The following is a 26132-nucleotide window of genomic DNA, read 5'->3' as shown; positions in this document are numbered from 1 at the left end:
AAATTGCCTTTGCTATATCATGCCATGCGCTGCTGCAAATCAAATTCCATGCCAATGTTTTTTATGATATTGATATCATTGTGTTCGTATCAACATCTTTGTGTGAGATTTGCCATCTACAAATAATTCATATGCTTAGACGAAACAATGATATTATTGATGTTTCATAGCATTTTGTTGAGTGGACCTGACTCTGTTGATAAATATATGGCTGAGAAGCCAGGAGTTGGAGGAGAAAGCAAAAAGAATAAACCTGCAAATTGTGTCGTTGTTTTTCATGGATGGCTTAACCAAGGGGAAAGTAACATGAGTGTTGCGCATCCCACTTTTCTATTTCCATTTAAGTAGTGAGATTTTGATCTGGATGCTGCTGCTTAATGCACCATGCTTCATTTTCAGTCAATATTTCTCATTTTGGACTATAGATAGATCATGTCTTTTGTATGCCTAAAATTTATCCGTAGCGCTAGCGGCTTTGCCGGGATGGGGCGTCGCTTTCTTCTAGAAGGATTGATGGGCTCGGTGACTGAGATCTTGTGTTCCCGGGCCTGCATGGATGTTCAGCTGGTTTTCTGTTCACGGTGGGCTCCACACCAGTCACCAGAGATTCTAGAAGATGATGATTGATGCCCCTGCGTTACCTGACTACCTGAGCTGGTAGCCTTATCCGCTCTGTTGCTTTTTTTCTTTAAGTCATAAGTCCCTCACATCACATGTTTAAACACTAATTAGAAGTATTAAATATAGACTTATTACAAAACTAGTTTCATAAGTCATGATTTAATCACGAGACAAATTTATTAAGCCTAATTAGTCTATAATTTGACCACTAATTACTACAGTAACCATCCACTAATCATGCATTAACTATACATCATAGATTCGTCTAGAGTTCTAATTACAACTTATGCAATTAATTTTATATTAAGTTGGCATCCGAACATTTAAATTGATATCCGAATATTCAATGTGACAGCTATTTAAAAACCAAATGAGGCCTAAGTCTCCATTTCTCTTGCCCCGCCACCCCACCTACCAAAAAAAGTGTCAACTTGTCTTTGTCGGTTCGTAAGGTTTGTGGAACAGAAGATTTCTGTAACAAACGTCCAAGGAGCACAATGAACTTTTCTATTTCCCCACAAAAGCCCTGCATGAAGGTTGGACTTATAAAGGAAAAAAAAATCATTTTTACTACCCTGTACTATCAGCAAAGTCCGGATAACCTCCTAAAAAATATTAACATTCACTTACCCCTCAAGAATTTGTAAACCAGTGCACTGTTCACCTTTGCCCCACCTCGTAATCCGATTTTGCTGACTGGACGGTTGTTTTGCCGACTCATGTGGACACGTGGGCTGTCCGACGTGGCAAAACAGTTTGAGGCTCACTTAACGCCCCCCCTATCGTCCTAGCCCCAGATGCTCCTCATGCCGCCGCCCGTCGACTCCTTCCTCTTACTCCTCTCCTCCCCGACTTATCTAGGCTCCGAGGTGGATCGATCGACACGACCGCAGGAGGGAAGAGTTTATCAGCGCCTATAGCGTAAATGTGATCCCCCACTACCACCTATGAAGGATGCTTTCTTTAGTGACAATCATGTTCTCTAGGCGACTAGGGTTGGGGTGATTAATTTCGGCGGAATTGATCTTGGTCGAAATTGAGGGGTTTGATGGGATTATTTCGGCTAGGGTTGCATTCTTTAGATTGGAACTGGCTAGGATGAGTACCAAGGTTTAAAATAACCGGCTATATCCACCGATATATCCGGATATATCTGCTGGGAAGGGCTGGGGATAAGATATTCCCCATTTAGCGCTAAACGAAGAGAACCGCTAATATCCGCTATTAGCCCGATAAATTGGCCAAATGACACTGCCAATAGCGCTAAACTCAGCTTTGTTTCTCCTCCTGGGCCGAAATTGGGAGGCCCAACAGGTAGACTACAACGACACATATATAAACTAGGAACCGCAGTCTCTTCTACAAACCCTATCCCCTCTTCTACTCCAAGTCTCCGAGAGAAATGGCAGTGGCGGCGACCGCGCCGATGCCCTGTTCTTGGCGTCCTCTGCTCCTCTCCCTCGAGTAGACCAGTGGCAAGCAGTGCGGCAGTGGATCTTGTACTCTCCGCCTCTTCCTCCAGTAGGCCAGCTGCTGCAGCAGCAACCAGCAAGTACTCCACGGCTCCCTCCACCTGCTTGACGGCGACCTCGACGACCTAGCAGTCTAGCACTTGAAGCTTGAAAGCCATGTCTCAATCCCAGCCAAATCAAGTAGCAGGCAAGTTATTTTCTCTTCTTTTGTTCTTCTTTGTTGAGATTTTGCCTATTTCACTGCCAAATATGTAGGCCTTAGACATAAATACATGGATTTAGAAGTAGATATGTCGGCTGTCACTACTCATTTGGTCCAGTAAATATTGAACATGAATTTTGCTTACTGAGTACATAGAACAGAGCTAAGCTTGAACCTAGCTGATTATTGTGCTGTACTTTGGACCCTTTTTGCAATAGGTAACCAATCAAGTGCTGCCTCAGCTTCGGTAACACAAACAGCAGCAGCTGTAATTGCTTGCATTACTAAGATGGTTGCTGATGAAGAAACTCAAGATAGCATAATTGAAGAGCTCTGCTGCTGAATGCATTGTAGCTACTGCTGTGCTGAACTTATTTGAACACTAGAACTTTTAGTTTCGTCTCATCTATGCTATTGCACTACTGAACAATGTGTTTGCTTGGAAACTCTGTATGAAGGTATGCCATATTCATGATCCTAATCCCTTGTTTATTAGCATATGTAATTATGTATACATCACTGATTCATGGCGTGAGTTTAGTGTTTACTGAAAACCGCTAAATCATTTAGCTGGCCGATATATCCAGCTATATCCTTTATAGCTGCTGGAAAACCTTGCCGATAAACACAATATCCGGTTATTTTAAACATTGATGAGTACAGATGGGCTTAAAAGGAAGTGCCTTTTCTTGAATCTTTGTCTTGTATTTTATTCTGAATTACATTTTTCACTACTGTTTGGGGGATGGAGGGGATCCCAGAGATCCCACAGACATTCTTCCAGTTCAGTTTCACTGTGGAGGCAATTTGACTTCATTGATGATGATCTGAAGTATGTTGGTGGGGAAGTGCACATGCCATACTTGGACGGGGACAAAGTATCCGTGTTAGAATTGAGAGGCTTCTTGGCTGATCATGTGAACCTGAAGAAGACAAGGTTCAGTTTCACTGGTTGTTCCCAAGATCAGATCTAGGACTTGGGTTAAGGAGGACAGAAGATGATAAAACCTACCTCTACATGGCAGACTGCATTTCAGAGGGTGGAGTGGTTGTGATATATGTAGAGATGTTCAGGTCTGATGGAGCTTAGCAAGTAAGGATTCAGGGTAGTGCTGATCAAACTAGAAGGGATATTGAGAAGGTGAGAGAATTCTACAGTTCACCCAACAAAGAGAGATAATAGATATGGACATTTTACAATCCTCCTTCTGATGACGAAGATTATGTAGAGGAAGAAGAAGACTAGTGCTGATGAGTATTATCACATCTGACTATATTGAAGAAAGAGTTAAATACACCAGCGGCCCTCGAACTTGACTCTAGGTGCCACTTAGGTCCACGAACTCGCAAAATCGAAATCTGGCACTCTGAACTTGTGAAGTTGTGCCACTTAGGTCCATACCCCTTGATACGGCACCACGTGGCATGAATATATGCAAAAAAACCCCTCCAAAATTGTTATCTTCTACCTTCACCCCTTCCTCCCTTTCTCTCTCTTTCTCTCTCCCACGCCTACCCTGCTTCCTTCGCCGGTGCATGGAGCTCTCCGCCGCCCCTGCCTCCTTCCACTGGAGCTCGCGGCCGTCACGGACGCAGCTGCCCTAGAGCTCATGGACTCCATGCTCGCCGCTGACCCTGGAGTTCGTGACATCTATATCACACCGCCGGCCCTTGGCTCGTCGCTCCCTTCACTCGGTCTCGAGCCGGTGACACGATGGAGCAGGGGCCCCACCCCATCGGCATAGCGGGAAGTGCTAGTGGTGGCGGTGCATCCATGGCCGGCTTGAGAGAAGTCGCTGCCCAAGCAGGCCAAGCCGCCCGAGGAGCCGGACGAGGAGGAGATGGCCCTGGGCGATCATGAGGAGGCGCAGGTAGCTGCGGCCGCCATGGAGTCGTCATGGAAGAAGAGGGCCACTGCTCCTCCCATGCTAGCCTACTCCTCCGCCCTCCCTCCCTCGTCGGATCCAGGTGTTGGCTGGTTTATTTTATAGGGCCATGGCGGCAATGGGATCTTGGGCCTCGACCTCACGCCTTGGCTCTGCTTTGCGGTGGTGGGCGGTGCGGCCCGGCGGCAGCCTCGGTGGTGCAGATTAGGGTTCCGTCCCTAGCCCATGCCACGCCTTGCCCTATGCAGCGCACTGCTCGCCTCCGGCTATTCCTGGAGCGCAGTGGAGGTGCGTGCCGGCAACCACCGGGGCAGGCGGCTGTGGAGGCGGGTGCCAGAGTGGCTGCCAGCGGTGAGAGAGAGGTGAAAGAGACGAGAAGGATGTAGATATAGAAGATGATAAAACTCAAGGGTTTTTTTGTATATATTCATACCCCTTGAAGGGTTATGGTCCTAAGTGGCACAACTAACATGTTCAGGGTGCCAAATTTTAATTTTACAAGTTCGTGGACCTAAGTGGCACCTGAGGACAAATTCGAAGGCCGCTGGTGTATTTCACTCATGAAGAAACAACTAAATTTGGAGCAAATTCAAGGAATCAGAGGAAAAAGTCCATCAGGATTAGGAAGAGGTGCTAGAATATCTGATCTTGTCATCAAGGAATTTGCAGATGAAGCCCAAGGGTTGGAAGATGATGATGAGGCACCACAATGGATATTAGTGATGAATACAGTTATGAGAATGATGATGGGGAAAGCAATTAGAAGGAAGAGTAGATTTGCAAGATATGACCCTAAATTAAATGTTCCTATTTTCTAAGTTGAGATGATCTTCAGTGGTACGGTACAGTTTAAGGAAGTGAAGTATGGTTTTGCCACTAGGAGGCACCTTGCCTTTCCTAAGGATGAAGCATCCAGAATCAGAGCCAAGTGTCCTTGGAAAGGCTGCCTTTGGTTCATTTTTCTTTCCAAGGATAATGACAAGTTTAAGGTGAAGACTTTCAACAATGTGCACATCTGCCGACAAAGGAACGACAATAGGTTGGTCACATGGCCAAGGATAGCTAACAAGTATGAGCACATCATCAAGGCAAACCCATCCTAGAAGTTGCAGAATATCAAGGAGACAATTTTGCTTGAAATGGGTGCTGATGTCTCTCTATCCAATATAAAAAGAGATAAGGCAATTGTTATGAGGAGGATATAAGTCCTGCAAAGTAGAATATGCCAAGATCTTTGAGTACCAGGTGTTGGTATTTTATAACGTCACGAATAAAATCCTCAAGCGCACGGATACCGTTGTAGTTTTCACCCAGGAGTATTCCAGGGTATCGTATGCATTGAGGAATGTGAGTACGCTATCTACGGATTCAGGCTCATCTAAGGACACACATTTGTGTAGGAGGGATAGGACAGAGAGGACTTCCTGAGATCTAGAATCTATGCTTAGAGGAAGAGATAACTTCGACTTATACTTTGAGCTACTGGTTTTCCCTGACTTAAACAAGCCAGTTGTTCCGGCAATAATTCTCAATTCTATAACCGAATGTGGAGGGTTACTAGGGCTCGAACAGGAATGTCACCACCTGCTGGCTATCTCTCAATCTGTGGGAATATAGAATAACTAAGTTGTAAAGTCTAGCCTAGACACCACGTCTACTCTATTCCGTACTAATCCTAACCCTGGCCAAGATTATCCTTCTCTATCTGGAGTTTTAAGATAGGATCAAATGCTGCTCAAAGCATACACTCAATTCAATAAAAGGCAAAAGAAATAACTTGTAACTAAACTCTAATTCTAAATAAGAAAGTATCGAACACTTACAACCAAATAAGCATCCATCGTGGTACAAGCAGAGAAGAGTGCCGACAAACCCGGCACTTCCACCGACTCCTCCTCACTCTCTTGTAGAGTTACAAATTGGAGAAGAGCGCCGACAACTGGGCGCCCTCTCCATAGTACTTCTACTCCTCTCCCCTACACTAAACGCAAGCTAGAGAGTCTCTACATTTTGTGGTGAGTGATGTGTGGTGTGTCTCCATTTGAGCCCCTTCCCCTCATATATATATATATATATATATATATATATATATATATATATATATATATATATATATATATATATATATATATATATATATATATATATATATAGGGGGGGGAACCACTAGCCATTTGCTCGAGAATCGACTCAAACTGCCATGGAGGACCAACCACACGCTACCACGTGCATACTGAGAGGCGGTGGGCTCGTGGGCCGCCGACACATGGTCGACTGACCGTCATGGTCGTCCGACCGTCATCTTCACAATAGTGAAGGCTATTTTCTGAGTCATATTCTTCGAAAGTAGTAGATGTTGCAACTTCCAAGAGAACTGACTCGGACGATACGAACGGAGATATATGCATCATCTCCTCGAGCGAGTTCCGCTCAAGGAAATGCTAATGGCAGAAGCATTTTCCCTTAGCATTTCATCTAGGCTCCCATGAGATGCTAGAAGTTTTTCTAGCAGGTAGCCTAGGAGAAGATCAAAATCGAGGATATCGTAGATGTGAAAAATCTAAATGCACATCTATTTTGTCTATGGTGATAGACAGGTCCCTTACAATTCCCCGACATTCAAAGAACAATTCGGATGAACTTTTAAAATATTTATTAGTCGGGGTTAAAGGCTTGTTACCCACAAGAGTGCCCAAGAGTCACTCGAGTATGATGCAAACCTCAGCAACAGGGTCATGAAGGGCTTCTACGACATTTCCCTTCATAAAACAAGGGATGGTCGTGGAGGTTGAGCTGATCCGAATTGCTTCGGAAGTACGCCTTGCCTCGTTTGACCAATCCACTGTAGGTGTATGGCGGAAAATTTTATCGAGTCTCATAAGGACAAATCCATTCTGTAGACTTCTTGTGCCTAAGATGATTCGAGGTGTTTAGGATGTTTCCTGAATGATTATCCTCGAATAGGGAAGAGAACTCAGAAGGTTGAATTTCTTCTTACTTTGATGTTCGTGGTTCGGGAGAGGGCTCAACAGACGAATATTGGGATGTGGAAGATGAAAGCTCTGATTCGATTGTTGAGGGACTCTCATGGCTCGACGCGGATTCCTTTCAGTGGGGTTCACTATGGTCGGTAGCGAAGAAAGAGTTTTCTAGAAAGCTATCTAGGATGTCTCTTCCTTCTGCCGGAGTTGTGTGTGCAAACCAACCTCCACTGGCGACGTCAAGCTCTATGGCAGATTTTATGTCTAAACTTGAGTAGAAGATGTTCAATGATACATCCTCGGGCGTAGACAAGTCTGGGCTAGACGCCAAAAGGTGTAAGAATCTAGCCCATGTTGCAGCTATAGGCTCCTTCTCTAATTGCTCAAAGTCGAGGATGTCAATCGGTAGGGAATCTATGTGTTCGATGAGAGAACGAGTAACAAAAGTCATCCCGAAGCTCTTCCCAATCACCGCTCATATTTTCTATCGTGCAGGTGTACCATTGCTCCGCCATCTCTGTAAGAGAGAAGGGAAACAATTTCCACCACAAGGCTTTCTGTGTCATGCCTAGGATTACCAGGCCCAAACACAATTCCTCGAATTCTTCCAAATGCTCATAGGGATCATTAATTTCTCCAGAGAAGGGTCGCTTCCGAACCATGGCTGTAAAGCCAGGGTTGAGTTCATAGCTAGATGAGGAAGGTGGTGATGGCTCAGAGAACTCGACCTTAGGAGTAGAATGGTTGTGGACAGAGGGTTGCTCCGAGGTATAGCGGGGGTATAGATAGCAGAGAGAAAATAAAAAAAGATGGTGAATACATCCCATAAGATAGAGAAGCTTTTAAAGGATAGCTTCTCCATGGGTAGTGGGGGTAGAGGTAGAAGGAAAGAAAAAAAAAGAAAAAGATACGAGGATGAACTCAGTCCGTAGATAATGTAGCTGATGTTCCCCGGCAACGGCGCCAGAAAGCTTGTTAGAATTTTGTAACGTCACGAATAAAATCTGCAAGTGCACGGATACCGCTGTAGCTTTCACCCAATAGTATTCCAGGGCGTGAGTACACTATCTACGGGTTCAAGCTTATCGAAGGACACACACTTGTGTAGGAGGGATAGGACAGAGAGGACTTCCAAAGATCTAGAATCTATGCATCGAGGAAGAGATAACTTCGCCTTGTACTTCGAGCTACTGTTTTCCTCTGGCTTAAACAAGCCAGTTGTTCCGGCAATAATGCTCTATTCTATAACCGAACATGGAGGGTTACTAGGGCTCGAACAGGGCTGTCACCACCTGCCGGCTACCTCTCAATCCATAGGAATATAGAACAACTAAGTGGTAAAGTCTAGCCTAGACACCACGTCTACACTATTCTGTACTAATTCTAACCCTAGCCAAAATTATCCTTCTCTATTTGGAGTCTTAAGCTAGGATCAAATGCTACTCTAACCATACACTCAATTCAATAAAAAGGTAGAAGAAATAACTTGCAACTAAACTCTAATTCTAAATTAGAAAGTCTCCACTTATAACCGAATAAGCATCCATCGAGGTACAAGTAGAGAAGAGTGCCGACAAACTCGGCACTTCCCCCGACTCCTCGCTCTCTTGTGAGGTACAAATTGGAGAAGAGCGCCGACAACCGAGCGCCCCTCCTTAGTACCTGTACTCCTCTCCCCTACACTAAACAAAAGCTAGTGAGGCTCTACACTTGGTGGTGAGTGATATGTTGTGTGTCTCCATTTGAACCACCTCCCCTCATATATATAGGGGGGAACCACCAGCAATTTGCTCAAGAATCGACCCAAACCGCCATGGAGGACCAACCACACGCTGCCATGTGTATACTGAGAGGCGGTGGGGCTTGTGGGCCGCCGACACATGGTCGGCCGACTTTCATGGTCGGCCGACCGTGGGCTGTGCCCGATCGGTCCTATTCTTGGTCCGGAGGCTGCTAGGTGGCCCCCCATGTCATCTATGTGGGTAAGGGCCTGTTTTAAGTTGGTTTGGATGCTCTGGTGGGCCCGTAGATCCTCGTGAACGCGTTTGATTCGTTGAGAAGGTGTTGCCTCGGATCGATGATGTGTCACCTTGCTTATGGGCTGCATTCTCTTCTAATTTCCAAGCATAAGCAACCTACACACAAATATAAACCAACATTTTGTGGAATTTGTTAGCAATAACTCCTACCACTAATGTTGACGCTCGTCTTTTATGCGCTCATGCTGGAGCTAATAGCTTGCTCTGATAGTCGGGTTTGTGTCTTGATGCTTGAAGCCTATTTTACCTGCATTTCTGCCCGAATTCCAATGTAGTAATATTTTCAAGAGACAACGTGGAATAGGCTCTTTCTGGATAACGTAAGCAGGTATGAGACTTTATTCTCATGATTTTAGGCTTAAGATGACGCCTGAAATGAGTCGTTATCAAGCGTCAACATTAGGCAGAAATCCTTAGAAGTAACCTGGAAGTACATGTGCCGTTTCTTTGGATCCTGACTACAACTTCCTAGTGTTCCAAAGGATATATGTGTGCTTTGATGCTTGCAAGAGAGGCTTCCTAGCTGATGTAGGAGAGTTATTGGAGTGGATGGATGTTTTTTCAAGGGGGCTTGTAATGGAGAGTTAATGTGTGCTCTGGACTGGGATACAAACAACCTGAGATATCCAGCAACATGGAAGTGGTTGAGAAGGAGACTGAGTATTCTTGGACATGGTTCCTAGGGCTTCTTCAGAAGGATCTGCAGGTTTCCATTGGTGGTAGAGGATGGGTAATAGTATCTGATCAGCAGAAGGGTCTTCTTAATGCAGTTGTTATGTTGTTTCCTGATATTGAGCACATAATGAGGCACATTTTCTAACTGGAGGAAGAAGTTTAGAGATGAAGATTTTTAGAAGCCATTTTGGATGTGTGCCAAAGTATCAAATGTGCAATTCTTGAACTATTGTAGGGCAAAGCTTGCACAGAAGACCCTTGATGGTGCTAAAGAAATGATGAATACCAACCCCAAGTATTGGAGCAGAGCTTGGTTCAATATTGGCTCCAACTGTGACAGTGTTTGACAACAACATGTGTGAAAGTTTCAACAACTGGATAGTACATGTGTGGGCTCATCCAATCATTTCCATGCTTAAGGGTATTAGGACTAAGGTATACATTAGGATTCAGCAAAATAGGAGCAAGGTAGTAAAATGGCTGTCTAGGATCTGTCCAAATATCCTGAATAATCTCAACAAGTACATTGACTTGGCACAACAATGCGCAACAATTTGGAAAGACATAGAAAGGAGAACCTACTCATGTAGGTAATGGCAGCTTGCAGGTATACCTTGTGCACAGGCCATTATTGTGCTCTTTTTTAGCTCTAAGCCTGCTAAGGACTACACATTAGACTGTTACTTAGTTGTGGATTACAACAAAATCTCTGAGCACTGCCTGATGCCCATGGAAGGAATGGGTCAGTGGCCAACAGATAGTTGCAAACTACAACCACTAGCCTATGTTAAGATTTCAGGAAGGCCCATAAAAGAGAGGAGAAGAGAACAAGGTGAGGCCAAAAAGGCAACAAAGGACAGTAGGATAGGAACAAAGATTAAGTGCTCAAGTTGCCACAAAGAAGGCCACAACACTAGGTCTTGTCAGCCTAAATCAGGGGCACAAAGGAGGATTTATGAAGCAGGGAAAGAGGCAGGTTCTATTTGTTTTCTTTCCAGTACCCACATGTTATGTTGTATACTAATACACTGTGTTGTTAGGTGCTAGAGAGCAGCAGGCCCCAGAAGCAGACAAGGAAGACAATAGCTGCTAATGAAGATATTCCATCTGCATCATGCTCATCTCCAAGAAAGCAGACCAAAGTAGCTCTTGCAAAGCCTTCCTGCAAAGCCAAGACAGGCTTCAAACTAAAAGAAAAAACTGCCGCCAAGAAGGCCAAAACGTCAGTCACACAGTGATGGAGTTATTAGGATGTAATTATTTTGCACTTGTACAAAGTTGGCACTTATTTATGTTAGTTAAGTTAGCATCGATGGACATGTCTTATGTTAGGGAATTACATGGCAGATAAGTTAGCCCACCACTCAGTTATGGGAGTTCTTTTGTTATGTGGTGACCAAAAGTTTGGTTATGTGTATTAACAGTCTATTTTGACCCATTTTGACTATCAAATCTTGCACAAAATATGAACATCAAAGGGAATAAATGTTAGCATAGTATGATTCATTGACGAATTCCACAGATGCCAGTCTAAAAATGTATGCAGGTGAATTTGGGCCAAAAATGCAAGAAACTAGCAAGTATGATCCAAGTTATATATTTCCAACAAATCACAAGCAAGCACAAGGATCAAAGGGCCCACCTGACAACCTCACATGAGAAGGAAACACAGTCTATGAGCATGAACACATCATCAATCCAAGGCAACACCTTCTAGACCAATCAAGCACGAGCACGATGATCCATGGGCCCACTAGATGGGGCAATCCACCTTAGGATAGCACGTCACACCCAAACCTGACCTTGTGACCCACTTACTAGTCAACTAGAGAAGAACGAAGGCGGTTGGGTCGACCGACCACCTGGTCGGCAAACCTAGCACTGGGCCCGCTCGTCTCCAACTTCCGTGTGCTGCTTCCCCATTGTCTCTAGAAGGTGGTTCCAGGCGCGCCAAGCTTCATCTCAGCCAAGACACCCTTTGCTCCCTCTTATAAATATGAGGGGAGGTGGTGAGAAATGGACACAACACAATCAAGTCCTCTCTCACTTTTGGAGTTTGGAGCTCTCCTTAGAGGCCTAGTTCTGCCTAGTGGAGCTTAGGCATTAGGGAGAGAGCGAGGGGAAGTCGGGGAGGTGCTCGGTTTGTTGGAATCAGCACCCTCCGCCTGCTTGTACCTCGATGGATGCTTATCAATCATAGTAAGTGTTTGTGATATTCTTTGTGCTTTAGTTTCTTAGTTAAGTAGTGCTAGTCCCCTAGTTGTTTACATACTCGGGAAGACATAATCATGATGCAATTCCGAAGAACTCGAATATCATTCCAGAAGTACTCGGAAGTCTGGACTAATCGGCTATAAAGAGCTCGGGGGCTTGTCAGACCCAGAGCCACGAGACTGCTTATATGGTACGAATCTTGCTAGAATAAGGATACGACATGTCCTATACCTTAATGTGTTGTAATGTAGTTGGATATGAGTAGGACTAGTAGGTACAGAAGGGTACTACCGGACATAGTACAGGTAGAACTCCTATAATACCAAGAAAAAAAGAAAAGGGCTATTAGAGGGAGAAGAGTCAAGGCCCATCTAGCCCACTTCTACTCCTCCCCACGCCATCTCCTCCCCAGACCCAACACCTTCTCCTTCCTCTTCTTGTTTTCTTTCTCGTTCTCTTTCTCCTCCTCCTCCCGTGGATGCTCCTCCCGACATCCCCCACTACAGCACCCAATCCTTAGAGGGGAGTAGCAAAACAAAATGAGGAGAGTAAGAGGAGCTCGAAGAGGTGCATCTTTGGGACGGATTTGCTTTTTCCCACTCCCCTTGGCTAGGGTTTGGGGAAAACCCAAGGTGAGATAGATTTGCCCTTTTCCTACACTGATTAGGCATTCATGATGGAGTTTGCCCTTGAGTTTTAGTGGATTGGTGGGGAGAATGGACGTTTTGGTGTCTCTCTAGGATTTTAGGTTCACTATTTTACTGTAGCTGTGTTGAGAGGATGATTTGGGCCACTTAGAAGCCGAAATAAATCATGGGGTGAACAACAAAGTTGTAGGGTACATTCAGATTTAGTAGCTCGTGAAATTTCGTGATTTTATCCCAAGAGATTTGAGAGACATAGATTTTATGAGCTAGCTGTCATTTTCTAACGAAGTTCTGGACAGAGCTGGATCAAGGAGGTTTCTGAAAACCTTAAAGGCATAATTAGACTTTTCAGCCTTGAGAAACTTGTAGGACTTTTCATTACCTTTCCAGATTGGTAAAGATTGTATTTTTAGGATAAGTATAGCTTCAGTTTTAGATTTATAAAATCAGTCTTCCTGTTTTGTCAGCAGAAAGTTGAGTTTAGATTGAGCCCTTCTTTAGGCCATCTTGTGGACCCTTTTAGCAAAAGTTCGTACTACCAAAGTTGGTGGCTATGGAGTTATCTACCTTCTGATGAAGTTTCATAATATTTGGATATACAGATTTGGAGATACTCCCTCCATTCACTTTTGATAGCTATATTTCAAAAACTCAAATATTCAAAAATGATAGCTATATTTGCTATTGGCATGGGTTCTGGCAATAAATAGAACTAGTAACGAGGAGTTTCCAGTTAAAATATTGGAGGACCAACAAAAAAATCCATATTGCATTTATTAGATTGATAAGCACACTTGGTGCCCTTGGTCATTGTGTCATATGGAAATATATCAATTAAAACTGAATGGAGGGAGTACATAATTATTGGGCTTGCTATCCTGATTTCTGGGCAGATTTAAAGTTCTGTTTTCAGCTGCAGATTTGACCATCTTAAAGCCATAATAAAAATAAAGTTCCCCTATGAAAGTTTTAGGTCTTTATCATTATATTCCAATAATATATTCTTTTGCTATCATATCTTTTGTAGATTAAAAGATACAAAAAAGTGAAGCAACAGTGCTGCAATTTCTTGTGGTCTTTTCGATGTTTGGGTTGAATAGTGGTTTGGGAGGGGGCGTAGGAGCGCTTTACTTATTGGAATGCTTATTGGTATGTGTTTTTATCTGGTCTTGCTTTGTCAAACAAGTGCTAGTGCCTCGGATCGCGCCTAAAGCAGTTATCTCTTTGTTGGAGGCAAGTAAACGCAGCGGTGATGGCTACACGCTTTAACTTGTTATTTATTCTAACTCCACATTAAAAATTCATAACCACAATTAATACAATATGATATATTTGATTTTATTTAATTAGTATGTTATATCTTCTCTATGGATTCGATGGAAAAATCTATGATTCTTTATCTATGGCTAATGATGCTTTTGGTGGTGGAATGGAATGGTTTTTATTCTCTATCAAGGGAGATGCTTATTGAGATATATATGGTTTGCCTTTTTCTTTATATGGCATTTGTATTGCATCCAATTGCATCTCATTCATTGCATTGGCATATGGAGTTATGTCGCAAACCTATATTCTGACCATGCTGGTACAATATCGTTTATTGGGCATAATGATGTAGCTTCATACCTTGTTGGGTACGAAGGCAAGAGACATGGCATTGCATTGCATTTGTATTGTGATTTTGGGATGTGTGGTGTATGTCTTGGAGTATGGCTTTGGGAGATATTGGTAAGAAGCGATCCTTATCTAAGGATTGGTGGCGGTTAATCTCATCAGTATTATTTGATTCGATATATCTTATTGTTCCTCTTTGTAGTTTAACTAGCTTGTTAAAGCATTTTACTTACTGAGATCTCGCATCACACACCCTCTTTTATATTCCTAGGTACTCGAGTGGCTTTTGCGTGAAGGGGTGGGGAATTAGCAGCTCACATCACTCTTTCACACTATTGTCTAGTTTAACTTGTGTTGTAATATGAATAGTGTTAGAATTTGGTTAGACTAAAGTGTTAGACTTGTGGATCATGATAGTTGTTCCTAAATCCTGGTGGTCTTTATCTTCTCTTTAGATTGTTTTATCATGCTAGTGCACTTACTAAATCATATATCATGTTGGTGTTGCTTCCACTTGAAGTCAAAATAGGAGAGATGCTGCCAAAAATTCTTCTTGGGTTGATATATGTTGGTGGTGGCATCCCGGTTAGGGTTTGCTTAGGGGGGGTGGTGTTACAACTCCTAAGCTTGTAGCAAGCTAGGATACTAGGAACCCTATCCCCCGTATTATATAAGGGTGGACAGGGACCCCCTCCGAAGCAATCTACAACCTCAGAAAACACAAACCACCAAACAGGACGTACAATGTTACGCAACTTGCTGCCGGGACCTATTTAAAACTTTGTGTGGCTTGCACCTTGAGTTCATGATCTCAGTGACACCCGGCCTACAAATCTACTATCTCGGGGTATCCCTCGGTGGGCTTGGTGTGGTAAAACACCGCACCGGCATGCAGAGCTAGAGAAAGCCCGAAGTCACAACGAACCGATGTCATAGCATAGATTGGCTAGTCTACCCACATACAATATATAACTCATGGAAAGTCAGTAGTCAGGACACGATACAATATACTATCAACGTAGCATAAAGATCATACTAGTGATAACTTAGCCGAGAAGAAGAATTGTTTGATGAGTTGCACAAATATAGAATGATAGCAACACTATAGTATGAGAGTAAGTAAAAATTGAAGAAGTTGATGTGGCTTTGGATCTCATCCTATTTGGGTTGAGGTGTCGCATGAAAACCGATAAACTATATTAGGCATCAAGGAGCATGAAGTAAAGATGCATCAAGCTGTAGCAACGATATGTACAAGCTGTCTTGTTGCTTATGAGCAATGATAGACATGCAGACCAATGCATTAAATTCTTGCGTCCGCCAACAACCACTTTATGGGTGCATTAAATTCTTACAACTAGTAGCAACCACTATGAGTGCATTAAATACTTATGCATGCCAACAACCCAACAACAATTGTATATCATCCAGCTCATGATCCATGATCGACATGCAGACCGTTACAAATGCAATAAATACTTGTGTCTACCAACCACCACTTTATGGGCGCATTAAATTCTTACAACCGGAAGCCACTAGTATATGGATGTACTTAATAATTGTAGCTGCCAACAAATCCAACTGTTCCATAATGTCTTGCTCATCATAGGCCACGATGGTATACATACTAGCACATATGCATTAAATACTTGCGTCTGCCAACTAACATCACTTTATGGGTGCGTTAAATTCTTACATCTGGCAACAACCACTATATAAATGTACTAAATACTTGCAGCTGTCAACAACCCACAACCACGTTAGATAATCAAATATATTAAAAGACTCACTATTATATATTATTAAACCGCACGTGCTGATGCTTTCTAGCACGTGGCGTATAGCCAACGAGCAACCTACAATGTGGAACATAGCAAAGATGAAGCGTCCATCTCCACAACAAGATTTAATTAGTCCAACTAGAAATTAGAGCCTGCCAACTATTCAGGATAGAAAGCTAAGAGCTGTCAGCGTCCTGTATAAATACGGTGCCCAGATGCCAGGTGAGAACACAGGACAACATAGCAGCAAGTCTTAACTAGCTGTGGAACAAATGGGTGTTCTTCTATGCTTCGTGTCACTTCTGGTATGTCATGTGCTACATCAAACATCTACACTCCCAAGTAGTTGTCTTTGTTCTTAGCTAGATTGTTGGGGAATCATCAATAGAATTGATAGTAGATCTAGTTTTTTTTAACCTTTCTCCCATTTTGATGTTGCGGCAATGACGGTCTTGCAGGTTGTTGTGGTCGGTGGAGGCCAGTGTGGAGCTTTGGTGACAGGAGCCAAAGGGACTACTGTGTTGTACTATGCCTCTATGTTAGAGCTAAACACATACTGGCAGTCAGTGTTTCCCAATAGGCCCATACCATCAGCCATACTCACTCATTTTAGTGCACCTTCTGGTACCTCTCTACCTTACACACAATATCTGCATATACTATATAAGCCTTAGATCATTGGGGCAAAAAATGTGTAGTTGCACTTTAGTTCTCGAGTTCATGTACTATTGTACCTTCTATTTTAGGTGTGCAATATATAGATAGGGATTTACTTGGACTAACATTAGAATAAACATCTTACAGGAACCGAGAAGAAAGATCAGGAAAAGGAACACTACTGGACCATAAATTCTGATCAGCTTACCAAAAGGGATGCGAAGATCTTCCATAACTGGGCACACAGGGTAACTTCAGAGAAGCTGTTGTACCCAGAGAGCGCCTTCACTACGGGGTCCAAGATCAACCTCTACATCGACCGGGCGGCCGCCTTGCACAGCACTTTCCTTCATCGTGATGTTGCCGATTCAATCCCGATGTCCACGGAGAACTTTACTGACATCGCCACCATGTCCTCGCCAGTGTCCGTCTCCATGGCCCGTGATATGTGGTCCACGCTAAGCTCGTGTGAGCACCCCCGCGAGGTGGTGGGTGAGCAAAAGGCCTGCGCTACATCCTTGGAGTCCATGCACAAGTTCGTAGCATCGGCACTAGGAACAAGCAGTATCCATGGCTTCTCCACATCCCTTGATGTGCCAGAGGAGGGCATTGCCTCACCGTTGGACATTTACAAGGTGGTGGCAGTGCGTGCTATAACCGCCTATGGAGCTAGCAAGGAAGCATCCAACACTGTGACGTGCCACAGCATGAGCTTCCCATTCGCGTTGTTCTATTGCCATGCTGTCAACCCGACAAGGATCTATGAGGTCACGTTGAAGGTTGAGAACGGTGTTGTCTCTGCTACGCAGAGAATGTCGCCGGTGGTCCGGGCACTAGTGGTATGCCACGTGAACACTTCAGGGTTTGACCCCAAATTGAATTATTGGGTGAAGCTTGGTCTCAAGCCAGGGCAAGCCTCGGTGTGTCACTTCCTTACCAGGGGTGATGTCCTCTGGACACCTGCGTTAGTTGCTTGAGTAGTGGTATGCTCGATATGAGCCTTGTTGTATGTAGAAAATAAGGAAAGCAAGGCTGAAAGCACCTTCATGTGCGCCGAGCTGTACTGCCTAATATATGTGATCCCTAGCTCGAGTACTATGCATGCTCCATCTGCCCATGTGTGCTCATCTACAAATGTGTTATCTTTATTTATTTTATCGCATGTTTGGTTCTATTTACACTAACATTTCCAACTTGCTATCCATGGTGGGCCCACTTGCATGACACCGAGGCTTCTTGTGATATCCTGTCCCAATCTCCCAAAGAGCACCATAGTTTAAAGTACCCGCATGCACATATAAAAGTTGTTATTTAAAGACTTGAAGTCTACTCGGGGCAAGGGCACCTCGCTCATAGCCTCGAAGCAGCCTGGAAGATACTCTGGAAGACATAATAAAGATGCAATTCTGAAGAACTCGAATATGATTCAAGAAGTACTCGGAAGCCTGGAGTACTCGGCTACGAGGAGCTCGAGGGTTTGTCAGATCTAGAGTTGTGAATTGCTAACATGGTACGAATCTTGCGAGAATAAGGATATGGCATGTCCTACACCTTAACATGTTGTAATGTAGTTGGATACGAGTAGGACTAATCGGTATAGAAGGGAACTACCCGTACAGAGTACGGGTAGAACTCCGAAGCTTGTAGCAAGCTAGGATACCTGGAACCCTATCCCCCAGAGTATATATATAAGGGTGGACAGGGACCCCATCCAAAGCAATCTACAACCTCAGACAACACAAACCACAAAATATGATGTTACTGATCTCGGTGGCTTTGCATCCTTCGAGTTCCTGATTTCGGTGACACCCTGCCAACAAATCTACCATCTCGGGGTATCCCTCGGCATGCTCAGTGTGGTAAAACATCACACTAACACAAAGAGCTAAAGAAAGACCAAAGGCACAATGAACCGATGTCGTAGCATTGATCAACTAGCCTACTCGCATACAACATATAACTCATGGAAGGCCAGGACACGACACAATATACTATCAAGATAGCATAAAGATCATACTAGTGATGACTTAGCCGAGAAGATTTTTTTTTTGAAGAATCGTACAAATATACAATGATGGAAATAATGTTGTATAAGAGTAGGTAAAAATTGAAGAAACTGGCGTGGCTTTGCATCTCATCCTATTTGAGTTGAGGTTGTCGCATCATTATGCATCAACCATGCTAGGCATCAAGGAGAATGAAGTAAAGATGCATCAAGCTAGAGCAATGGCATGTACAAGGTGTCTTTTGCTCAGGAGCCATGATAGACATGCAGACCAATGCATTAAATACTTGCGTCCGCAAACAGCCACCTTATGGGTGCATTAAATTCTTACAACTAGTAGCAACCACTATAAGAGTGTATTAAATACTTATACCTGCCAACAACCCAACAACCATTGTATATCATCCTGCTCATGAGCCATGATCGACATGCAAACCATTACATATGTATTATATATACTTGTGTCGACCAACCACTAATTTATGGATGCATTAAACTCTTACAACCAGAAGCCACCAGTATACGAATGTACTTAATACTTGTAGCTGCCAACAAATCCAGCAACTGTCATATAACGTCTTGCTCATCATAGGCCATGATGGTATACATACATACATAAATACCAGCACATATGTGTTAAATACTTGCCCCTGCCAACTAACATTGCTTTATGGGTGCATTAAATTCTTACAGCCGGCAATAACCGCTATATAAATGTACTAAACACCTGCAGCTGCCAACAACCCAACTATCACGTCACATAATCTAATATACTAAGAGCACCCGCAACAGGTCGTTATGAGCTCTCTACAAGAAAGCCACATCAGCATTTCCAATTAAAGAAACGAGGAGAAATCGTCGCTATGTCTAGCGAGAGCCACTAGCACACGGTTCCACACGAGCAGGGCCCACCTAGGAGCCGGAGGCACATGGAGAGAAGAACTAGTGGAGAGTTCAGGAGGAGGAATAGAGGATAAACCTATAAACAATTTCTGCCAATATGGGTCCCGCGTTAATTTAGAGCAACTCTAGTAGAGTTGCTAAATTTAGGTGAGCAAATGCCTATTTAGAAGCTCACTTCTAAATTTTACTCACTCAAATATGGGGCTCCACTCCAGCAGGCTAAGTAAATTGAGTTTCTATTTTTTCAAGTGACAACTGGGCCCGACCTGTCATTGGGGGTGAGGGGAGAAATTTGGAAGGCCCATAATTTGCAGCCCAAATAGAGGGCCACAAAATTGGGGTTGGGTGGATGAGAAATTTGAAAGGACTACCAAAATGACAGCTCATTTGCTTCCTCTGCTGGAAATTGATTTTCGATGTCCACCGACTAAATCTTTATATGGCAGTCCATTTGCTCTCCCTACTAGAGTTGCTATTAGTAAACCGTGCTAAAGTAAATTGCTGGACGTATTATCTACGAGACTTGCTGCATCCTAGGTGGACACTAGTTATAGCGAGTAGGTCACTTTAACTATTGCCGGTGCCTAAAAAACTCACTATTATATATTATTAAACCGCATGTGTTGATACTTCTATTATATATTGTTAAACCGACTCACTATTATATATTATTAAACCGCACATATTAATGCTTCTATTATATATTATTAAACCGCACATATTGATGCTTTCTAGCACATGGCGTACAGCCAACGAGCAACCTACAATGTGGAACATAGCAAAGATGAAGCGTTCATCTCCTCGACGATATTTAATTAGTCCAACCGGAAATTAGAGCCCGCCGACTATTCAAGATAGGTAGCTAAAGAGCTGTCAGCGTCCATTATTTACCTATATAAATAACTGTGCCCAAATGCCTGGTGAGAACACAGAACAACATAGTAGCAAGTCTTAACTAGCCGTGGAACAAATGGGTGTTCTTCTATGCTTCATGTCACTTCTGGTATGTCATGTGCTACATCAAACATCTACACTCTCAAGTAGTTGTCTTTGTTCTTAGCCAGATTGTTGCGGAATCATCCATAGAATTGATAGTAGATCTAGTTTTTTAACCTTTCACCCATTTTGATGTTGCGGCAATGACAGTATTGCAGGTTTGCTGTGGCCAGAGGAGGCCAGTGTGCAGCTTTGGTGACAGGAGCCAAAAGGACTATATCAATGGTATTATACGGGCTTGACAGAGATCCAAACTGCGCAGCCAACACATAAAAAGAAGAAACATCTGGTGTTGCTAAGAGGGCATTAACAAGGGAAGTATAAATGAACAAACCTACCAAAATCAAGGCAAGGCATCATGCAACAGTTTCCCCTCAGGTACAGCCAAATCTTTGTTTTCTTTATCTCGTCCTCATCTCTGCCTATTAAGTATTTACAGTTTCAATCATTCTTTGTGTGCTCGGCATTCTCATTGTTAGTGGCCGGCACAGCAGCACCACGCTGAACCATTTGCAGCTGGATTTGTAACATCTGCGAAGAAGTATAACTTATGAGTTTTGTTGAATATTGATTGAGAATACCAATATCAACCAAAAGAAGCCATGCATTATGTTTAGCATGTCATTGTAATCTAAGGTGAAAGCAAGAACGAAAAACATGCATGCATGAATGCAACAACATAAGTAGTTATCAAGTGCTAATTTCCAAGGGGAGCATTTACAGCTTGGGCAAATTCACAGATGACATAATCTTTAAGTGCTACAGTAGAATGCAGATGACAATCAAGATTATTCAAAAGGCTAGTTACAATACTGGTACCCCACTGTTTATAGAAATCAATGGTAACTAACTTGCATTCTTAGGCGCTGCATATTTGTGCACCATGACAAGTAGACTGTGGACATACCTAGTGCAACCCACTCTCTCATGTGCAATCACGCAAACTATCATGTTAATGAACCATTAGACAGATGCGAGTTGAGTGGACAGATTATGAGGCCTGTACACGGTAGCCTCATTAAGTATTTTCAAGCTAATTGTGTGATTCAGAAGCTATCCATCCATATCTCATGTATACAAGTCACCACAAATCTAAGCTAATGGTACATATGGAGATCAGTCAGTATGCAGCTTTGCTTGATTGCACCCAAAGATGAGCGTGCAACAGAAATATCTAAAATGTTGTGCCATGTAAGCAGTCAATGTACACCTATTTAGCTCCTTGTAGCTCATACGCCATACTTGTTGGTCACATCATAGAGTATATGCAGAAAGATTCTTTGTGCTTTTCGGAATCAAGATTCTTTCTTACCTCTATCTGGCTCTTTATAAAGTTTTCTTGTGCCCTCTGCAGTGAATTTTCAAGATCCCTGGTGATTGTTCCTGAACCAATGGCACCATGTGCATTAAAAGGCAGAGGTGCGAAACCATCGCTGGTGTTATGTAACTGCAGTTCTTGGTCTTTCTGTGATTGATTGGAGCTACTTGCTTCAAATTGTGGTGTACTTGATGCAGACTGTGGAGGACCTGACCTGATTAGTTGAATGTGACATACTTAATATTATACTTTATGTTAAAACAAAAGACCGTACTGTTATCATAACAATATAATAATAATTAAATATAGTGAACAAGGTGAGCATCGCTAACCACCATCTTGAGAAGATTATATGTAAGCAAAACATGAAAAGCTTTGTGTCTAGACTGTTCCAGAAACATACCTATTTAGGATGTTTGCTGGAGGATAAGCAAAAGATCTTCCATATAAAGAAGCAGCTGCTGCAGCAGCTTCAAGCTTTGCTTGGCGCCTGCTCATGTTGTCACCTGCTGCTCCTTCTGAGGCTGGAGTACCAGTACCTGCAGATGCTTTTCTCAAATCAAATCAGCAACCAGAGCAGAACTGATTACACAGTGCAGTGCTCATTGATAAGTAAGATTAAAATTGGAATATACAACAAAGCCTTTTAGTCTCAAGCAGGTTGGGGTAGTCTAGAAGATTAAAATCAGAATATACAAATATGTGGCACAAGAATCAGATCAATAAAATGAGCCTCACCAGGCTGAACTCCAGGCTGAGCTCCATGTTGTCGGGCTGATGCAGCACGTCCATTATCTGGCGGAATGATTGGAGCTCTGCACGTGGGGCAAGTGTGCTGGCGCTCTAGCCATGACCTTAGACAATGCACATGGAACAGGTGCCCACAAAGCAACTTCTTTGCTGTAGTCATCTCCTCACGGCAAATAATACATGTAGCATCACTCCTGAATACAGTAAAATGTAAATCGCAACAATTTTTATAACGGAGTCAACTAAATAGTGCCAACAGAACAGTATAAAACTCACGCGTTGAGCTCCTCTGCTGTAGCATCTGGAAAGCGTTCATTCATGTTGGAAGTGATTTTTCTGTAGCGTACATAATCTGCAACACGAATTTTGAAGTTGCGGAAGGTCTCATATAGCTCGCGAATCAAGTGCAGCGGGACACCGTAGTTCCTGATATCAGTAAATGGATCAACAGCCATAGTTTTACACTACAGAGGTGTAGCGCCATAATAACAACACTTACAGGAAGATAGCTATGAAAAAGAGCATGTATAGTGATAAGTGTACAAGGTCACTGATGAGCTCCAAGTAAAATGTGTACACTGCCTTTTTCTCCCATTGACCTTCCATTAGCATGTCACTGATATAGAATACATACTTCACAAATGTTGATACTGTGGATGTTGCCAGTATCATATATCTGAAACCACGTTAGAGCTACAAATGAGTATTTTGAATCTCCAAATAATACATTAAGAAATAATTTCCAGGCATTTAGAAATCAGAACAATAGTATCATATCTTAATGCCATATTAAGGTTAGCCAATGGGGTTGTAACCTTGCCCAGAAGACACGCCCCTTGCTTTGAAAGCAACAAGTTAAGAACAATGTCTATAGCTGGAGCCTGGAATTTCATGCTAAATGGGCCTAATATTTTGCAGTGCTATCAGCCTATCACTTAAAGTATTGTTCGAACCAAAACAAACATATCTGCACAAGTTGCTAGACTGACATCTTGTAATATAGTAGCACAAACAGATTAGTAACCTTGAGATGGTTGAGGTGGTGAACCTTTGATCCTAAGAAATATTCATGGCTTACTAATTAGTACGTACAACAAGTGAATAAAAAAAGCAATTACTGTAAATTTGGCATTATTCAAATGGTTTAGGTTAAGGCTGAGTGCAAATGATGCTACACAAAATGAGTAACTCCAACTAACACCTTATTCAAGCCCCTTTCTCATTTTGAGAGTCCAAACATAAAAAAATGTCTCCAACCGATCCCTCATCCAAACTCCGACTCTCATTCACTCCTAGATGTAGGAGCTCCTACTCGAGCTCTTCATCCGACAGCGCCACCAACTGCAGCAACTCGCACCACGGCTTGGAAACCTAACAATCGAGGCAGCCACAGCGCTGCTGCCCACCTCCTATAGAGCCCAGCAGCAACAGCAAGAATGCAAGAATGCCCCCATCACCAGCCATAGAATCGAGTTGAGAGAGCACCCCCCCCCCCTCCCCCCCCCCCCCCCGGCAGCCTGGTGTTGTAGCATCGGGGGCTCTCTGCCCCGTGCCACTGCTCCCAGGGGCCACGCGGGCCTCCCGCCCAGAGCTGCTTGCGCTTGCACAGGCTCTGCCCTGGCCTCCTGCCCAAGCTAGCTTGCTGGCTTGGCGTCAGTCGCTGCTTGCCGGGGTGTGTGAGAGAGACACACACAGGAAGGAGGGGGAGAAATACTAGGAGATGGGACCGAGAGAGCGACCCAGCTGGAGGCTGGCTTGCCGCTGGCTGCCTTTTTTATATATACAATTCATCGATCATTTACTTTTGTGTTTTCTTATCAATTTTTATGTACTTTTTTAGATCATGCACATTTAATTCATCTGACAATGTATGAACAACTTGTCCCAAATTACCACTTGCATATAAAATGGCTAACTTGTTAGTTACAAGATATAGATAAAATAAAGGTGTGTGTGAGAAGTAGGGAGGCAAATGAGAGATTGGTTGGAGTGCATAGAGAAGTAGGGGGCTGCAATATGGATGAGAGGCCCTCATATGACAGTAGGGGCTCAAATTTGAGAGATTGGTTGGAGATGCTCAAAGATGCATTACGTAAAAATTACCAAGACATTTATGGTAGGCTTGGTACAGTGCAACTCCAAAAGGAGAGTCGCTTGATACACGGACATAATAACATGTAGTACTTCTGCCATTAGCGTGGGAATTGTTGTTTCACGGTATTTGTTCATCATAATCAATTTCTATCCCTACTCAAAAGTTGCAAAAGAGAACAAATTACTGTAGTGCCTCCCATTGATACAGCTATAACGTGAAAACAGAAACACAGATACATCTCAAGAGTTTCCATATGCACGAGGCCGCAAAAAGAAAGCATTTCAGGAAAAATAAGAGCTGAAAATTGAGCTTACTCAAATGAGAAGAAGATGGCAACTGACGCCTCCCGCTTGTCTATGAGCGACCTGAGCGAGTTCGACAGGAAGAGGCAGTCGATGATGAGTAGGAACACCATGAAGGAGACGATCCTTATATGCGAGAGCATGGGCACCGAGGGCGTGGTCTCGATGTACTCGACCCTCTTCTGTGCCAGCCAGTGCAGCGCCTTGACGAGGAGCAGCGCAGCGACCATGGCCAGGAAGGAGACGGAGAAGTCCTGACGAAATATGGTGACCGCGAAGAGGATCTCGACGACCTCCCGCCAGGACTGCTCATTGAGGCGCTCGACCTCGGCCTCCCGGAGGGAGCCCAGGAAGAGGCGCTTGACGAGCTGCCAGGCGACGCACATGGCGACGAGGCCCGTGTTGAGGAGCAGCACGAAGCAGATCTTGGAGGTGGAGAGGTAGACCATCGCCGGGTAAAACTGATCCCGGCTGCTGAAGGCGTAGTACACCGCCGACGCGGTCGCCAGCAGGCTGAACGCCGCGTACGTCTGAAGACGGATCATCTTCGCTTCGCCTCCGGCGCCGGCGCCGGCGCCGCCCGCAGAAAATTCCCCCTCAACAAAAATTTCCGCAACAGAATCGCACCGCACCACCACTGGATCAGATCGCCTAGAACAAGCAATCCAAATTACTCAGCAGAATAGTAAAAAAAATTCACCAACATCAGCGCGCGTTCGAAACCCTAGGTGCTGTATCAGATCGGGAGCGCCAGTGCGATGTCAGCCCCTTACCCGGATCACCTCACCGGCGCGAGGCGCGGAGAAGGTCGGCGGCTCTACGAGAGGTCCGACGGCGACGCCTTGTCGGAGAGAGGCTTCGACTCGATCAAGGTGGATAAGCCGCCGCTGCGATTTTGGGGGAAGAGGGTTTGGAATTTCCTTTCCTTTTCTTTTTTTTGCTCGTTCGATTTTTTACTTTCTTTTTTGGGAAAA

General features: G+C 43.7%; 2 protein-coding genes across 32 annotated transcripts in view; one reads left to right on the top strand and one right to left on the bottom strand.

Moving 5' to 3' along the window:
• The window catches only part of LOC120703322 (BURP domain-containing protein 10-like), a 23966-nt gene extending 2878 nt beyond the window's left edge, over positions 1 to 21088 (top strand). For 9 of the 29 annotated variants that reach the window (XM_039987353.1, XM_039987351.1, XM_039987350.1 and 6 more), the window contains 4 exons: positions 14623 to 16437; positions 16591 to 16756; positions 16937 to 20700; positions 20844 to 21088. In XM_039987353.1, the coding sequence (XP_039843287.1) occupies positions 16405 to 16437; positions 16591 to 16756; positions 16937 to 17766 (1029 nt within the window). In that variant the 5' untranslated portion in view covers positions 14623 to 16404 and the 3' untranslated portion in view covers positions 17767 to 20700; positions 20844 to 21088. The other 20 variants (XR_005686883.1, XR_005686891.1, XR_005686888.1 and 17 more) reach the window with 10 other exon arrangements.
• LOC120703321 (ERAD-associated E3 ubiquitin-protein ligase HRD1-like) lies at positions 20909 to 26132 on the bottom strand. Of its 3 annotated transcripts, none has more exons than XM_039987339.1 (8): positions 25932 to 26132; positions 25171 to 25809; positions 23261 to 23437; positions 23038 to 23187; positions 22750 to 22955; positions 22415 to 22559; positions 22006 to 22225; positions 20909 to 21224 (listed from the first exon to the last, which is right to left on the bottom strand). In XM_039987339.1, exons 2-8 carry the CDS (start codon positions 25701 to 25703, stop codon positions 21135 to 21137), a joined length of 1521 nt encoding a protein of 506 aa, XP_039843273.1. In that variant the 5' UTR covers positions 25704 to 25809; positions 25932 to 26132; the 3' UTR covers positions 20909 to 21134. The 3 variants fall into 3 exon arrangements, with proteins under 3 accessions (XP_039843273.1, XP_039843274.1, XP_039843276.1); XM_039987340.1 differs by having other exon boundaries at positions 22415 to 22550; XM_039987342.1 differs by having other exon boundaries at positions 22415 to 22550; positions 22762 to 22955.

Source organism: Panicum virgatum, chromosome 4K (assembly GCF_016808335.1).
Source record: "Panicum virgatum strain AP13 chromosome 4K, P.virgatum_v5, whole genome shotgun sequence".
Lineage (NCBI taxonomy): Eukaryota > Viridiplantae > Streptophyta > Magnoliopsida > Poales > Poaceae > Panicum > Panicum virgatum.
Note: the sequence above shows the minus strand (reverse complement) of the source record. Positions and strands in the feature narration are given on the sequence as shown.

What these genes read in the sequence shown, in the direction of transcription:
- LOC120703321 (XM_039987339.1), bottom strand. Translation starts at nt 25,703, where the DNA reads ATGATCCGTCTTCAGACGTACGCGGCGTTCAGCCTGCTGGCGACCGCG. An exon ending in GCCATCTTCTTCTCATTTGA is followed by an intron (nt 23,438 to 25,170) that starts GTAAGCTCAATT and finishes ACGTGGTTTCAG; the next exon opens with ATATATGATACTGGCAACAT. An exon ending in TCAGCCTGGAGTTCAGCCTG is followed by an intron (nt 22,560 to 22,749) that starts GTGAGGCTCATT and finishes ATTTGAGAAAAG; the next exon opens with CATCTGCAGGTACTGGTACT.